Source organism: Ovis aries, chromosome 6 (genome assembly GCF_016772045.2).
Source record: "Ovis aries strain OAR_USU_Benz2616 breed Rambouillet chromosome 6, ARS-UI_Ramb_v3.0, whole genome shotgun sequence".
Taxonomy (NCBI): domain Eukaryota; kingdom Metazoa; phylum Chordata; class Mammalia; order Artiodactyla; family Bovidae; genus Ovis; species Ovis aries.
In genome coordinates, this window is record NC_056059.1 from 72,040,358 (window position 1) to 72,058,459 (window position 18,102).

General features: G+C 37.2%; 1 protein-coding gene and 1 pseudogene across 13 annotated transcripts in view; both read left to right on the plus strand.

Annotated features, from left to right (window-relative positions):
* Positions 1-13,881, plus strand: part of EXOC1 (exocyst complex component 1) — a 54,519-nt gene extending 40,638 nt beyond the window's left edge. For all 13 annotated transcript variants that reach the window (XM_060417610.1, XM_060417609.1, XM_060417614.1 and 10 more), the window contains 5 exons: positions 220-448; positions 3,942-4,125; positions 7,953-8,152; positions 10,530-10,724; positions 13,071-13,881. In XM_060417610.1, the coding sequence (XP_060273593.1) occupies positions 220-448; positions 3,942-4,125; positions 7,953-8,152; positions 10,530-10,724; positions 13,071-13,223 (961 nt within the window). In that variant the 3' untranslated portion in view covers positions 13,224-13,881. The remainder of the gene's footprint in view (positions 1-219; positions 449-3,941; positions 4,126-7,952; positions 8,153-10,529; positions 10,725-13,070) is intronic.
* A 1,165-nt stretch (positions 13,882-15,046) lies between these two features.
* LOC101108048 (zinc finger CCCH domain-containing protein 14-like) lies at positions 15,047-17,741 on the plus strand (annotated as a pseudogene).
* Positions 17,742-18,102: the final 361 nt, after the last annotated feature.

The following is an 18,102-nucleotide window of genomic DNA, read 5'->3' on the forward strand; positions in this document are numbered from 1 at the left end:
TCAGGACCCAGTTCTACAAAGGACAATGTTATTTTGAGTGATAAAATGCAACCTCAAAAAGTATGTTTATATTGGAAACCATTCTAGAATAATTAACTATTTGGACAATGTTAGTTGAAATATCAAATTTTAGTCATTTGTGTATACTGAGGGGATTAAAGTTAAAGGTGAATACACCTGAAGCTTGTAATAACTTTTCTGTTTTGTATTTCTGAACAGGAAGGATATGATCCGCCAAATGATGATTAAAATATTTCGCTGCATTGAGCCAGAACTGAACAACTTGATTGCATTAGGAGACAAAATTGATAGCTTTAACTCCCTTTACATGCTAGTCAAAATGAGTCATCATGTGTGGACTGCACAAAACGTGGACCCTGCTTCTTTTCTGAGTACTACATTGGGAAATGTTTTGGTGACTGTCAAAAGGAACTTTGACAAATGTATTGTAAGTTGGGTTTTTTTTTTTTTCCAATAACTTAGAACTCTTAACCATTGCAAAATATCTGTATGTGTGTGTTTAAAATATTTCCAGCTTTCCACCAGGGGATCTACTATTCATATCCCCCAAGCCTTAAAGCAAGGTATTGGCTGCAGTATACAGGAGCAGGGTTAGCTGGATGGTGCTGTGCCAAGTAGATTCCCATCTACAGTGAATCATGGCAAGTTCGGAAGTAGCTGACATAGAGGCAGCAGTTATTACACTTGAGATCCTCTAAGTAACTGAAATCCCAGTTGACTGATTAGTAACCACAGATTTAATGAAACAACTGAAACTTGAATTTATTGTTTCTCTTCTTTTAACATATTACAATAGGATAATTACTATTTGGATTATTTTAATTGATTAAAGTATTTTTTTAGTTTAATAGCTTTAATCATATTACCTTAAGAATAAGTTGTTCTTATGAGAACTTTTGGCAGTTATCATTTTTCTCCTTCTAATAGGAAAAAAATCATTAACTTTATTTTTTCTGTTAGGTTTTGGAAAGCTCATAGATATGAACAGGATTGGACCAGGTTCTAAAAAGAGTTTCATTTTATTAATGTATTTAGTATTAATATGTAAAAGTAGATATTTATCATCTGAATTATTCTACTGTGTAACCTCTAAGTTAAATCCAGTGCTTGAATAGCCATAGAATAATGAGTGAGTGAAAGTCACTCAGTCATGTTTGAGTCTTTGTGACCCCATGGTCAGTAGCTTGCCAGACTCCTCTGTCCATGGAATTATCCAGGTAAGAATACTGGAGTGGGTAGCCATTTCCTCCAGGGGAATCTTCCCAACCCAGGGATCGAACCCAGGTCTCTCGCTTTGCAAGCAGATTCTTTACCGGCTGAGCCACCAGGGAAGCCCATAGAATAATGAGAGAATAATAAAAATATTAAGGGTAATTAAAATCCACATCATCTTTATACTTTTTAAAAATAATATTTACTGATTTCTGAAAGTTTAAAAGCCATCCGTAGAAACTTAAATGTCACCTCAACAGACTTGTTAACCCTCCTTCCCCACCAAATGACTGCACTGGCATTTGAAATATTATGAAATTTGGCCACTTATCCTCTTCCCTGCCCAGCTTTCTTCATAAGTGATGATAAACCTGTAAGGTCTGATTGTAAGCTGATAGCCAAAAGGAAAATAAAGAATTACTGAAGTCTGAGATAATGAGTCCCATGTGACATAGAATAAGAATAGCTAGAACACTAATCATGAGAACACTATACATTTTTAGAATATGAAGATTTTGTTGCTCTTATCAGTAAAATAAAACTATTATATAAAACTTTAATATAATACCTCTCAATCCAGTTGAATGTAATTATTAAAAGTGTAAGATGTAATAGTATCAGGTAGATGTAGGCATGGGTTCAAATGAAGTGCTTAGCACATTGCCTGGTACAGAATCACTTGTAATGGTGATGATGACAGTAATGAAAGTGAAAGTGAAGTCTCTTAGTCACGTCCAACTCTTTGCAACCCCATGGGCTGTAGCCTACCACGCTCCTCCATCCATGGGATTTTCCAGGCAAGAGTACTGGAGTGGGTTGCCATTTCCTTCTCCAGAGGATCATCCTGACCTAGGGATCGAACCCGAGTGTCCCACATTGTAGGCAGATGCTTTACCATCTGAGTCACCAGGGAATAACAGTAGTAATTAATAATAGTTTGCTGAAGAATGTTCATGTTACTCTCAAAACTGGGAAGTGAAGAAATTTAGTAAAATTTACCTAGACAAAGGTATAAAGTCATGTTTTTTCCTAAATTGCATGTATTTCTAAAAGCTTTACCTTTTGTCACTAAAGGGAGAAGGATGGTTCCTTCTGTTGGTTGTCATCAATGTTTCTTATTTTAACTCAAGTCTTTTCACAGTGTCCAGTCAGTTGTGCATGCTCAGTTAAGTGTTACATGTTTTGGTACTTGGGACAAGATCTGGACCTAAGGCATACCTTGAAAAAGTAGTGAATGGTTCTGTGTGTATTGAACCAAAGAATGAATGTCAGACGACTGCAGAAAGTGAAATAGATAGCATCTGAGTTTAGTACTTTCATCTGGTGGCCAAGCCCAAAGTGTTCTTCAAGGAACAGGGCTAAAAAGATTAGCCTACCAAGAACTAGAGATAAAATTAGAAACATATCAAGTACTACCAAGCTGGACACTGCACTCCAGTACATTTCTTACCTGAATTTACTTTGCTTTTCAGAATTCCCCACACTATAGTGATGTGGTTTTGTACTCTTTAACCTTTGAAAATGATATGATTTGGGTGCCTCTTCCTCATTGTATATTCTTGCCTTCTCTGTCATAGATTAATTAAACATATAAGGATGGGTTTATTTCTGGGTACTCTGTTCCATTGATCTACATGTCTGTTTTTGTACCAGTACCATATTGTTTGATGACTATAACTTTGTAGTATAGTTTGAAATCAGGGAGCATAATACCTCTGATTTTGTTCTTTCTTGAGCTTACTTTGGCTATTATGATCTTTTGTGTTTCCATACAGGTTTTAGAATTATTTGTCCAATTTGGATTGCTTTTATTTATTTTTCCTGTCTGATTGCTATGTCTAGAACTTCCAATACCATATTGAACAAAAGAACAATTACTTTTCTAATCTCTACATGTCGTATGGTTTTCAGGTTATATCCCCAAAATCTCAGCATAATGACGTTTTAGGTAGGAGTTGAAAATGATTCAACACTTTGGCAATGTACTTCTTACCGGGAATAGAACTAGATCCCCTGGAAGTACACAGAATCATAATTGATTATTTTGAACCAAAGTGTCTATATTCTGTATATATGTCTATTTGTACTTTGTATCCATCTTACACAAGTACTTTACTATACAGATTTAGAGTAAATAACTAATAGATACATGGAAAACTATATATGCAAATCCACAGTAGAAATACCTGATCTCCGTCTCTGTTCTCATACCCCCAAAATATAGAACTTCTCTATCCAAACAAATTTTAGGCTGTTGAGATTTGGAAATGGTTGTGGTTCTCAACTTGACTATATAGCCACCAACCAGAAATAATTGTGAGAGATCCTGTGTGTGCTCTGGTATCTGCTCTGCCCCAGAATGGGCAATCACTATATACTTACCTTTTATAAATGATAGAAGTGTTCATTAGTTGTTTTTACTTTAAACAAAGACCTGAGGTTCACAAGCTTTGAGTGCATTTTGTTTTGGATAATTTGGATTTTTTTCCTTGATTTTAGTTTCTTAAATATTATATATGTACTTTTTAATCTCTAGCAATAGTTTTTCTTAGTTATCCATATTGTATTACTCTTTGGTTAGTAAATGTCCAAAATGTTCTAGGTATTAAATTACATCATGCCTTTGTGGTATATATATTTGCTTTTAATTGTATGTTGTTTCTAAGTTGCTTAGCTATTTTTCTCCCTTGCTTTCTGCCTAACTTTAGAGTAACCAAATAAGGCAAATGGAAGAAGTAAAGATCTCAAAGAAGAGTAAAGTAGGAATTCTCCCATTTGTTGCTGAATTTGAAGAATTTGCTGGACTCGCAGAATCAATCTTTAAAAATGCCGAGCGTCGTGGAGATCTAGATAAAGCATATACTAAACTTATCAGAGGGGTATTTGTTAATGGTAAGCTTTTGTTACATTATGAAGAAGTTTTTGGTGGTGGTTTTCCTTATTTCTGGTATTTTTGGTCGGTTTTCATTATTTCTGATTAAGTTAGAAGTTGGGGTACAGATCTGTTCATTATTTTCCATAGTCTATAGTCTTTTTTAAGTTTTCTGAAAGTAAAGATTTCTTAAATTTGAAAAACAAACAGTACATAAAACCCACTTGTATTTACCAGGAACTACTTATGTTTTAGGGTTCATATGGGCTATCACTATGTAAAATTGAAATTCATTTTTTAAACACAAAAATGACCTTGTGGATTACATTTGCATTTTAGCAAGAGTCTTCTCGAGATGATCAACAGTGATGTCTGTACGTGTGTGTGCTTAGTCACTCAATCATGTCCAACTCTATGCAACACCATGGATGTAGCTCACCAGGCTCTTCTGTCCTTGGGATTCTCGAGGCAAGAATACTGGAATGGGTTGCCATTCAGTCTGCCAGGGGATCTTCCCAACCCCGGGATCAAACCCAGGTCTCCCATATTGTAGTTGGATTCTTTACCATCTGAGCCACCAGGGAAGCTCAAAAATACTGGAATGGGTAGCCTATCTCTTCTCCAGAGGATCTTCCTGAGCCAGTAATTGAATCTGGGTCTCCTGCATTGCAGGCCAATTTTTTACCAGCAGAGCTACCAGGGAATCCCCAATTAATGCTAAAATAGTATAATTCATCATCTTCCTTTGTCACATCACACAGTTAAGTTACAGAAACAGTGTGGATGTGTTTAATTTGAAATAAACTATCTGACTGCATCAATTCAGGAATTTTTAAAGCTAAAAAAATGACAAAAGTAGAATTATCTCAACAGTTACAGATAATACATTTTTGGTGGAAACAGATTTAGGGGAAAGATGATAAATTATATGATTGAATGTTTATATGGTTGATATTTCTTTTAAAATTCGAAGTGGCTTTGCTTTGTCCAATTGTAAAGTAGTATATGCTCATTACATACCCCCCCAAATCAGCAAACTGACTTCAAAAATCAAGAAGAAAGTAATTTGTAATCTCATCTTACAAAGGTAACATTTAATTTTTACCTGTCTAAAACTTTTCAATATATCTCTTTCCCTGGTATATAAGCACATATTGTGTGTTCTCTAACTTAAAAATGTTTTATCATACCTTACACACTGTTTTGGAACCTGCTAGACTGTATGATTCTAGTGTCTTTCCTTGTCTACTAATGTCAGTTCAGTTCAGTTCAGTCGTGTCCGACTCGTTACAATCCCATCAATCACAGCACGCCAAGCCTCCCTGTCTATCACCAACTCCCAGAGTTTACTCAAACTCATGTCCATCTGAATGCTGAGTTCCAAAGAATAGCAAAGAGAGATAAGAAAGCCTTCCTCAGTGATCAATGCAGAGAAATAGAGGAAAACAACAGAATGGGAAAGACTAGAGATCTCTTCAAGAAAATTAGAGATACTAAGGGAACATTTCAGGCAAAGATGGGCTCAATAAAGGACAGAAATGGTATGGACCTAACAGAATCAGAAGATAGGAAGAAGAGGTGGCAAGAATACACAGAAGAACTATACAAAAAAGATCTTCACAACCCAGATAATCACTATGGTGTGATCATTCAGCTAGAGCCAGACATCCTGGAATGTGAAGTCAAGTGAGCCTTAGAAAGCCGAACAAAGCTAATGGGGGTGATGGAATTCCAGTTGAGCTATTTCAAATCCTGAAAGATGATGCTGTGAAAGTGCTGCACTCAATATGCCAACAAATTTGGAAAACTCAGCAGTGGCCACAGGACTGGAAAATGTCAGTTTTCATTCCAATCCCAAAGAAAGGCAATGCCAAGGAATGCTCAAACAGCTGCACAATTGCACTCATCTCACATGCTAGTAAAGTAATGCTCAAAATTCTCCAAGCCAGGCTTCAGCAATACGTGAACCGTGAACTTCCTGAAGTTCAAGCTAGTTTTAGAAAAGGCAGAGGAACCAGAGATCAAATTGCCAACATCCGCTGGATCATCAGAAAAGCAAGAGAGTTCCAGAAAAACATCTATTTCTGCTTTCTTGACTATGCCAAAGCCTTTGACTGTGTGGATCACAATCAACTGTGGAAAATTCTAAAAGAGATGGGAATACCAGACCACCTGACCTGCCTCTTGAGAAACCTGTATGCAGGTCAGGAAGAAACAGTTAGAACTGGACATGAAACAACAGACTGGTTCCAAATAGGAAACAGAGTATGTCAAGGCTGTATATTGTCACCCTGCTTATTTAACCTATATGTAGAGTACATCATGAGAAATACTGGGCTGGAAGAAGCACAAGCTGGAATCGAGATTGCCAGGAGAAATATCAGTCACCTCAGATATGCAGATGACACCACCCTAATGGCAGAAAGTGAAGAAGAACTAATGAGCCTTTTGATGAAAGTGAAAGAGGAGAGGGAAAAAGTTGGCTTAAAGCTCAACATTCAGAAAACGAAGATCATGGCATCTTGTCCCATCACTTCATGGCAAATAGATGGGGAAACAGTGGAAACAGTGTCAGACTTTATTTTGGGGGGCTCCAAAATCCCTGCAGATGGTGATTGCAGCCATGAAATTAAAAGACGCTTACTCCTTGGAAGGAAAGTTATGACCAACCTAGATAGCATATTCAAAAGCAGAGACATAACTTTGCCAACAAAGGTCTGTCTAGTCAAGGCCCTGGTTTTTCCAGTGGTAATATATGGATGTGAGAGTTGGACTGTAAAGAAAGCTGAGTGTCAAAGAATTGATGCTTTTGAACTGTGGTGTTGGAGAAGACTCTTGAGAGTCCCTTGGACTGCAAGGAGATCCAACCAGTCCATTCTGAAGGAGATCAGTCCTGGGTGTTCATTGGAAGGACTGATGCTAAAGCTGAAACTCCAGTACTTTGGCCACCTCATGCGAAGAGTTGATTCATTGGAAAAGACCCTGATGCTTGTAGGGATTGAGGGCAGGAGGAGAAGGGGACAGCAGAAGATGAGATGGCTGGATGGCATCACCAACTCGATAACCGTAATCACTTGTAATGATTGCATAGAGTTCCATCTATCATTATTTACTTAGCAGATCTTCTGTTAACAGGCATTTGATTCATTTCCAGTTTTCTGTATATTTCTGTATATTGTCTAATAATTTCCCTAGGATCAATTATTGGAAATAATTACTGAGTCAAAAGTTTTGTGTCTGTTGAGTTTCTGCCAAATAACCACACAGAAAGATTATACCTGTTTAGTCCTTTGAGCATCTGGTGAAAGTTTCTATCACGTCTGCCTCGATACCCAGTATTTCTCAGTATTATCAGTCTTGTTATCCTTTGTTAACCTAGAAGGATATAAATCAGTTGTGCTTATGGTATGTTTTACTGTGTAAGAGCTTCCAAATTATATGTCAAGTTTATTCATCTTTCTCTTTATGACTTCTAAGTTTTGGGCCATTCTTAGAAAGTTCATACTATCACAGAATTATTTCTTTAACTAGGTTTATTTTTCTTAGTACTTATGATTGCATTCATTTATTTGCTTTTAACATTTTAAGCACTTGAACAATTTAGAATTTGTTTGGCTAAAAGATGTGAAATAGGAATCCAAATTTATACATATATATATATATGACTGTTTTAGAATGATTTTTTATTTAGGTTTGGGTAGATCCTTCAGTACATTATGTTTTATTTGATTAAGTCCATAAATGTGCTTACTTCTTAAACTTATAAATGAAAAAATAATTTTTTCCATAGCTAAATGTGGTCATATTCATACGAGGGCATTGTTATATTTTTTCCGTTTTTGTTTAGTGGAGAAAGTAGCAAACGAAAGCCAGAAGACCCCCAGGGATGTAGTCATGATGGAAAACTTCCACCATATTTTTGCAACACTTTCTCGTTTGAAAATCTCATGTCTAGAAGCTGAAAAAAAAGAAGCCAAACAAAAATACACAGATCACCTTCAGTCTTATGTCATATACTCTTTAGGACAACCTCTTGAAAAACTAAATGTAAGCATATTTTCATTCAGTAAATTTTTTCTGGTTTTGAACCTGTGTTTACATGTGAGTAACACAACAGACATTTATTTTTAAGGTTGCTCATTCATTGGTGCAGGAGGATAAGGAAGGATGGACTGAGATACTGAAGCTGCTCAGACACTGCTAGATGTTTTATATACATTATTTCTTTTAATTCTTGTAAACCATGATGTGGGGTAAGATAGCATTATCCTTGTTTTACAAATGAAGAAACTGAAAGTAAATAAAAAGTTATAATAATTGACAGGGAGCAAAGCAGGGTGATTAACCATAGATTTAGCCTTTTCCATTATACCAGTCTTCCATTTCTTACCTCATAAATGGCTAACCTTTATCCCTAGCTCAGATGAAGATTTTGAAAACTCTATCAAGATAAAAAGAAAAAAAAATTGTTTTATTCATTGCCTTTTCTTTATCCTTCCTTTCTTGACTTGTCCTTCCCCAGAGCAAATCTGATCTTTAAACATGAGAAATGGTAGTTTGAGAACTTTGCAACATAGTAGAAGCTTAAATGGACCCTTCTAACAAATTATGTCCACAATGTGGTTAGTCATCTTCTATGTTTTGAAGTTAGAGTCAAATAAAAATTGTCTGTCTGTTGTCAGCAATTCAAATGCAGAACCAGTGTCTTATAAACTGAAGAAGAGACAGATATTCCTTTAGGGTAAAGGATCTGTCTCAGACCTAAAGCCTGCATGATACGTAACTGCAACATAAAGGAACTTCCTTTGAAATCAAATTTAAAGCAGAAGCATTGATAAATCCTTTCACATTGTCATAGAAGCTCTAGCCAATGCAGTAAGACCGAAACATAAAGATATATAAAAAGAATCATACTGGAGTGGACTGCCGTTTCCTCCTCCAGGGAATCTTACGAACCCAGGGATCAAATCCGTGTCTCTTGTGTCTCCCGCGTCGGCAGGCGGAGTCTTTGTGACTGCGCCACCTGGGAAGCCCTCAGGGTTATAATTACCTGTATATAATATATTGAGGTTATTTTATCTGGTAAAGTAAAATAGATTTTTTAACCTAGTCAAGATATATATATATATATCAAAAAACAATTTGTTTCCTATATGTTATAATAACCAATTAAAAATCTGTGTAAAAAAATCTGTTGGAAAAAAAATTTTTAATATCCAGAACAGATTTGTCTAAAAAATTATTATTAAAAATGTAATAATTTAATGAGGAATAAATAAATAATTGCTAAGAAAATTTTAGAGAATAGTAGTGAGGGAATTTGACTTGTCAGTATTAAATCGTGTTGTGCTCAAGTGAAGACTTGACAATCAATATGCATGTTAAAAAACCAATTACACTTAAAAAGCAACCTGAGAAGAATGTAACAGCACCACAGTCAGTATACTTACTATAAAAGATCTTTTTAAAACCAATCAAGAAAGCACTAAGATCCGAATATATAAATGGGTGAGGGTTCTGAATGTACTTACTGAGCATATGAAAAGCAGATAAACTTCCTTTCTAGCTGAAGAATATTGAAATAAAATGACAAATAAACCTTTCTTGCTTTCTTTTGGCTACACCACTTGGCATGTGGAATCTTAGTTCCCCCTTCCTATCCCTCCACCGGGGATCCAACCCATACCATCTGCATTGGAAGGGCAGAGTCTTAACCACTGGACTGCCAGGAAAGTCCCCCTTTTTCACTTTTCAAAATGACAGAGATTTTTTTTTAATTATGATAATGCTGATGATAGTATGATAAGATAAAATAGTCTCATATGAGAGAAATATAAAGTGATTGAACTTTTCTGGGAAGCAGTTTGTGTATATGAAGAATCTTCAGAATATTTAACAATTACACTCCTCAACTGAGGAATTATAGTCCTAGAAATCTATGCTGGACAGTCATCAATAATATGGGTAAATACCTATGTATAAAAGTTATTTATAGCTGTATTTATAATAGATTTTGTTTTTGATGAATAGATTTTGTCAACTTCAAGAAAAAAAGTAAAAAATATTAAATACTTAATACTGGAAGAATGAATAAACATAGTATAGCCATTGGATGGAGCATGATGCAGCCATTAAAATTTATACTTTGGGAAAAACATATAAAATATTAAATGAAAAATATAGCATACAAAAGTATAACCTCATTTTCATACTCACATATCAAAAGACTAGAGGGAAATCTAGTCTTTTGACAGTGCTTATCTCTGAGTAGTGTGATAGTAGCTGATTATTATTTTATCCTTTATATTTTCACACACTGATTTTTACACAGTGGATATATACTATTTTATAATCAGATTTTTTTTTTAATTCAAGTGGTAATGAGAGCCGTTCTTAGCCATTGTTTCTTTTCATTTCCTTGAAGCATTTCTTTGAAGGTGTTGAAGCTCGGGTAGCACAGGGTATAAGAGAGGAGGAAGTGAGCTACCAACTTGCGTTTAACAAACAAGAACTCCGAAAAGTTATTAAAGAGTATCCTGGAAAAGAAGTGAAAAAAGGTCTCGATAACCTCTACAAGAAGGTTGATAAACATTTATGTGAAGAGGAGAACTTACTTCAGGTATGCTTTAGTTCTTTTAACCTACCTACATTGCACATCCTTATATATATCTATTTCCCCCAAAATATTCCTCTAGAAATGCTATACATTTTCTAATTTTAGTGCAGGAGGAAAGCGCCATATAAAATGCAGACAAGAGTAGTAAATTGTGAGGAAGAAAGGAATATTTATGCAAGTTTATATGGCTATCTCTGTGTATTTTATATTTCTGTTGTATCGTTTTGAGACATTAAGTTGTTTTGCTTTTGTTTGGGGATGGGTTTTTCATTACCTTTTTGTGTTTTGTTTTAGTTTGGAGGGTAGTAAGGAAATGGAATGGTGTATGGTACAGTGGAGTGATTCTGAGAATAGGAGCCTGGATATGGATTCATAATCTGCCTCCAGGTAAAGCTACCTGGTTTGGAGCAAGTTAGTTAACCTCTCTGAGCCTCAGTTTCCTTATTTGAAAAGCAGAAATAATACGTCTACTCTGTAGGTGGGCACTAATATTATTGCCATTGCCATTTTATACATGTGAAAATCAGAGCTTAGAGAGGTAGAGTAATGTGACCATGATCCCATACTTAACGTATGATAGAGTCAGATTTAAACCTCAGTTAGAGATGAGAATTACTCTGATTTTAGCATCATGGAAGGCTTCATGAAGGAAAGCATTTATGTCAGTCTCTGAAAGTCAGATACTAACTTAACAGATAAAGTAGAAGTGGCTTCCCAGTGGAAGAAATACTGTGAGCTAAAAGAAGAGAAGCAAAAAGTGTAAGTAAAGCTGTTTAGTAAAATAGTCTTATGCTGACTATTAGGAATTTAAGATTTGTGACATTTAGGATTTACAAGGAAAAATCCTAGAAGGCACTCTTTGAACTGGCAGATAGGAACGGTGTTCGTTCATAGTACCCACCCTCACCAGGTTGTCATGAGACTTAAATAGAATAATACGTACATAAAGCACTTTGTACTGTGCTGATATGAAATGAGTTGAATAAATATAACCTATTGATATTACTAATATGTCAGTGTGTGTGTCAAATTCTGTCTTGATAGTTGTCTAAAATTTATTTATTTTATTATTACTAGTATTTTTAAATTTTTTGTTTTTTTTTATAAAATTTATTTTTTTATGGGACTGTTCATTCCTTTATTTTTTTTGACTGAAATATAGTTGATTTACAGTGTTGTGTTGATTTCGGCATTTTAGTTTCCACTTCCAGATTATAGAATCCTTTGATTGCTCATGATTAGTCTGACTTATCTTGGTGTCCTCCATGTCATGACGAAGTGTTTTGCATCGTTAATTTTAGATAAAGAAATTAAACTTTCATCTGATGTGAAATTTCATGTAATCCTCAGTCTTATTTCATACATAGTTGTGCCTAGCCACATCTGTGTTGGATATTGGAACAGATATAACAACAGCTAAAATGTAATAAACATTACTGTGTCGAATACTGTTCTGAGCACTTTGCATACATTCTGTCATTTAATCTCATTTGAACCTGTGAGGAAGGTATTACTATCATCACCCAGTTTATAGGTAAGGGGCTTGAGGCACAGAAGAGTGGTGTAACATACTCAAGCTCACTTGAGCAGTTAGGAATCTCGTTTCAGAATGTACATTCTTAACGGTGGTTGTTCAGTCGCTCAGTCCTGACTCTGTGACCCTATGGACTGCAGCACACCAAGCTTCCCTGTCCTTCATTCTCTCCCAGTTCAATTCAGTCACTCAGTTGTGTCCAGCTCTTTGCGACCCCTTGGACTGCCCAGAGTTTGCTCAGATTCATGTCCTTCGAGTCGATGATGTTACCCAACCATCTCTTCTTCTGCCACCATCTTCTCTTCCCACCCTTAATCTTTCCCAGCATCAGGGTCTTCTCCAGTGAGTTGGCTCTTCGCATCAGGTGGCCAAAATATTGGAGCTTCAGTATCAATCCTTCCAATGAATATTCAGGGTTACTTTCCTTTAGGACTGACTGGTTGGATCTCCTTGCAGTCCAAGGGACCCAAGAATCTTCTCCAGTACAGTTCGAAAGCATCCATTTTTTGGCACTCAGACCTCTTTATGGTCCAAGTCTCACATATGTACTTGACTCCTGGAAAAACCATAGTTTTGACTCTACAGACCTTTGTCAGCAAAGTGAAGTTTTTGCTTTTTAATATGCTGTCTGGGTTTGTCATAGCTTTTCTTCCAAGGAACAAGCATCTTTTAATTTCATGGCTGCAGTCACCATCCACAGTGATTAACTATTATGCTATCCTAAATGCTTAGAATATGTCTTGACAATATTTCTACATTCTTGTTTATGTATTATTTCCATTTGTAATTTAGTGACTCATTTTCATTTTTTATAGGTGGTGTGGCACTCCATGCAGGATGAATTTATTCGCCAGTACAAGCATTTTGAAGGTTTGATAGCTCGCTGTTATCCTGGATCTGGTGTTACAATGGAATTCACTATTCAGGACATTCTGGACTATTGCTCCAGCATTGCACAGTCCCACTAAACCTTATAAAAGGAGAAAAGATAAACGATAAGAAACATTCTGAGTACACCAGACACTATTCAGAAATACCAAGCAACCATTTTGAGAACTCAGACTTGAAGTTTTACGTATCACTTAATGTCAAATAAATGGGTAACGCATGCATGCTCAGTTGTGTCTGACTCTTTGCAACCCCATGGACTATAGCCCACCAGGTTCCTCTGTTCATGGAATTTTCCAGGCAAGAATACTGGAGTAGGTTGCCGTTTTCTTCTCCAAAATGGGTAATACCATACCACGTATATTCAAGAGCAAAACTACCAACCTATGTGGCAGTTTTATTCGCCCAGTAGGTTGTATACTAACTTAAAGCATTTGTCTCATCATAAATGCCTTTATCATTTTTCTATGACTGAACAGAAGATTTTCCTTTGTTGTCTCACTTCTTGTATTTGGGAGTGGTCATCCTATATGTAATTCATTGAGAGTTTGTCAGCTTTCAGTAATTCAGTATTGGTTGCAAATCATGTAACTACTAAAATACTGTATTGAATTTTTCCTTCTGAATAACTAATGTGTATATGGATAAGGCTCTTGTGAAGATCAGTTGTAAACTTGAATTTTGAGGATCATGTGATTCTGTGTAACAGTCTGAAATACATTTTCCAAAAAGTTGAAATGTGGTAATATTATTCTTAAATTTATCATGTGCTTCATTTGTATGAAAGCAAGTTCTTATAAAATCAATATATAAGAATTATTACATGTCATTTACCATAAAACATAGTCAGTGGTACTCAGGACTGAGAATCACTGCCATAAAGAGACTCATGTCCTTAATGTATAAACACAAAGACCCTATCAGTACAGTTGCTTTTTTTTTAACATTTATTTTATTTTTGGTTACATCAGGATCTTCACTGCAGCCTGTGGGCTTCTCTCTAGTTATGGCGATCAGGCTTAGTTGTCCCCTGGCACATGGGATCCCAATTCCTGGACCAGGGATCAACCCACATTCCCTGCATTGTAAGGCGGATTCTTAACCACTGGGCCGCTAGGAAAGTCCCTTAGTACAGTTTTAATAGCAAAAAATTGCAAATAATCCAACTTTCCATTAATAGTAGATGGATAAATTAAGGTATAGTCATTATTTGCCAGTACAGTGGTGAAAATTAGTAAATTTTATCTACAAAAAATAGTGCAGATAAATACCAGGAAAATAATGTCAGGTTTGAAAAATAGAAGCCAATCATGGTATATATACCATACGATTCTATTAATATAAAAGTTTAAAATAAACAGTATTTAGAGTTACAAGTGTGGTATAACTGAGAAAAAGCAAGGAAATGATCATAAAATTCTGGAGTGATTAGGGAGCAGGAAGGGAAGATTATGGTATCTAGCAGGGGCAGGATTTTAAAGGTATGTTACTTTACTTAAACTGGGCAGTGGCTACATGGATTTCATTGTATTATGATACTTTATACCTTACACATACCTTATAAATCTTATTTTATATTAGCTCAACATTTAATTTAAAAACAAAATCAAACTCATATGTGTATATATATTCTTTATTGACATAGGAAAAAACCTTAACATTCATAGATCATCTGGAGCCAAAGAAGATACAGGGTTGGTTGGATTGCTCAAGGTTCAAGCCAGCTATTATCAGAGCTGATATTCCACACAACAGTGACCTCCTTCTCAAGAATGTTATAGATATAAATATATTTAAACATCTAAAGACCAAACACTGTCTAATATTTCTGTTAACAGGCCAAGGTTAATTTTACCTGAGGTGGTATGGGTCTTATTTAAAGAAAAGGCAGAGGCGCGCGGTGGGGCTCGAGCATGTGGGGGCGGGTCACGCAGGGCACGTGGCCGGGAGCAGCGGTGGCGGTCTGGCTGCTGGCGAGGAAGCCGGCGCCGGGCCCCTGGTCCACGGGACGCCATGCAGTGCCCGCCGCTTCCCGCCGCGGAGCCATGGAGATCGGCACCAAGATCAGCCAGTGCCATTAAGGGGAAATTGCAATAATTAGGAGCGTACGTCGATGAAGAACTTCCTGATTACGTTATGGTGATGGTGGCCAAAAGAAAAGTCAGGACCAAGTGACAGAGGACCTGTCCATGTTTCTAGGGAAAAACGCAATTCGATTCACCATATGGCTTCACGGTGTATTAAATAAACTTCGTTCTGTAACAGCCGACCCCTCTAGTCTAAAGTCTTCTGATACCACCATCTTTGATGGTAACTACCTTCAAACAAGAGCAGTTTCAGTCGAGGAGATGAGAGAAGGCACGAAGCTGCAGTGCCACCTCTTGCAGTTTCTAGCACTAGACCTGAAAAAAGAGAGTCCAGAGTTTCTACAAGTTCACAGGAGCAGAAAGCCACTAATGTCAGACCGACTTACAATGATGGAGCTGCAACCGACTAATGACCACACTGAAACCTTTGAGGGAGCTAGCACCCTCTGAAGATGTGATTGATATTAAGCCGGAACCAGATGATCTCATTGATGAAGACCTCAGTTTTGTGCAGGAGAATCCCTTATCTCAGAAAAAAACTACAGTGACAGTTACATACGGTTCTTCTCACGCTTCTATTGAAATCTGTCGACCACCTGCAACTCGAAACACAGACGGTGGTGCTCATGTAAACAGGCTGCAGTTTCAGCAGCAGCAAAACAGTGTTCATGCTGCCAAGCAGCTTGATGTTCAGAGCAGCCGGGTGTATGAAACAGGACGCTTGTGTGAGCCAGAAGTGCTTAACAGTTTAGAAGAGATGTACAGTCCCTTCTTCAGAAGCAACGCAGAAAAGATGAGTATTGAGGAAGAAAACTTTCGGAAGAGAAAATTGCCCGTGGTAAGTTCAGTTGTTGAAGTAAAAAAGTTCAGTCACGATGGAGAAGAGGAGGAGGAAGACGACGATTGTGGGTCCCGTACAGGAAGCATCTCCAGCAGTGTGTCAGTGCCGACGAAGCCTGAACGGAGACCTTCACTTCCACCTTCTAAACAAGCTAACAAGAATCTAATTTTGAAAGCTATATCTGAAGCTCAAGAATCTGTAACAAAAACAACTATTTTACAGTCTCACAGAAACAGACACTTCCAGTTGCTCCCAGAATTCGAACTTCTCAGAAAGAATTGCTAGCAGAAAATGGTCCAGGGACAAGGCAGAGTCCCCAGGATAAGTTCTCCTATTAAAGAAGAGGCAGAAAAAGGAGATAATATAGACAAAAGTCAAGGAACTCAACAGAGGCAGTTGTTATCCCGATTGCAAATTGATCCCATAATGGCAGAAACTCTGCAGATCAGGCAAGACACGAGATCATTTATTCTGAAGAAGCCAAAGCTGTCTGAGGAGCTAGTAGTGACAGCAAACCAGGAGTCGGGGATGATGATGGCAGATGCCCTTCGGGCCCTTTCAGGACACCTTGTACAGACACGAGATCTTGTACAACCAGATAAACCTGCGAGTCCCAAGTTTATAGTGACGCTGAACGGTGTCCCCAGCCCCCCAGGATACATGTCAGATCAAGAGGAGGACATGTGCTCCGAAGGAATGAGACCCGCACAGCACCCTGCAGCCTCACACGGGGGACTTGCAACCCAGCAGTTGCACATGCTGAGCAGGCAGCTTGAGGACCCAGATGGTAGCTTTGCAAACGCTGAGCTGAGCGAGCTGAGCGTGGCACAGAAGCCGGAGAAGCTGCTGGAGCGCTGCAAGTACTGGCCTGCCTGCAAGAACGGGGATGAGTGTGCTTACCATCACCCCGTGTTACCTTGCAAAGCCTTTCCCAATTGTAAATTTGCTGAGAAGTGTCTGTCTGTTCATCCAAATTGTAAATATGACTGTCCCTTCACTCACATGAACCGAAGAACCCCAGGACTGCCTCCAAAACCAGTCACAGCAGCAGCACCGCCTTCCAGTAGTCAGCTGCGCCGCTACTTCCCAGCTTGTAAGAAAATGGAGTGTCCCTTCTATCATCCGAAACACTGTAGATTTAACACTCAGTGTGCACGGCCTGACTGCACGTTCTATCATCCCACCATTACTGTACCACCACAACATGCCTTGAAATGGATTCGACCTCAGACCAGTGAGTGACACCCAGTCCTACCTGACAGAAGACTGTGTCGTTTGAGAGTTTCCGTCTACTGATGAAAGACGCTCTGCAGAATCTGTCAGATCTTTGAAACTTGGAATATATTGCTTTCATAATATGAAGTTTATTGCCTACCTGAAGTGTCTAATTTTTCAAGTTTGTAAGTTTATTAAGTGATTTTAACATTGGGTCTTTTGTTGTTTTGTTTTGACTGTGGAAAGTTTAAGGAAAAGCTGAAATCTATTAAAACACTTGAGGCATGTTTGTACAAAAATAAAAATAAAGAAAAGGCAGACAGCAAAATGCTTCTTAGAAAAGAATCCAAAAAAGTAAGCACCTCAAATAACAAAATTATCTAAATAACTGGATAGAAATTTTAAGAAAGTAAGATGTACATGATTCCTATTAAAGATATACATTGGTTAATTAATATGTCTCAGTTTATTTTTTTGTTAGTATCTGTTTATTCTAAGGAATTAGAAACTAACAAAGTTTAATGCATATAGCTTTTCAAAATTAAACAATAAGATATTTTGAATGAAAAAAGAAAAGGCAGTGGATGACTCATCAGCTACAATTTTCTAGATCTTAGAGATCTGTAATATTGGATGCTACAGATGGGACTGGAGAAGAGCAACATATGATAATTCAGAGAATATAAAGAAATGAAAAAGTGCTGGGAAAGCAAAAATGGCTATGCCAAGAAGGTTAAATATACAGTGGTGTCTAAGAAGTAAGATTGTTAATTCTCATAACCCTGATGCTGGGAAAGATTGAGGGCAGGAGGAGAA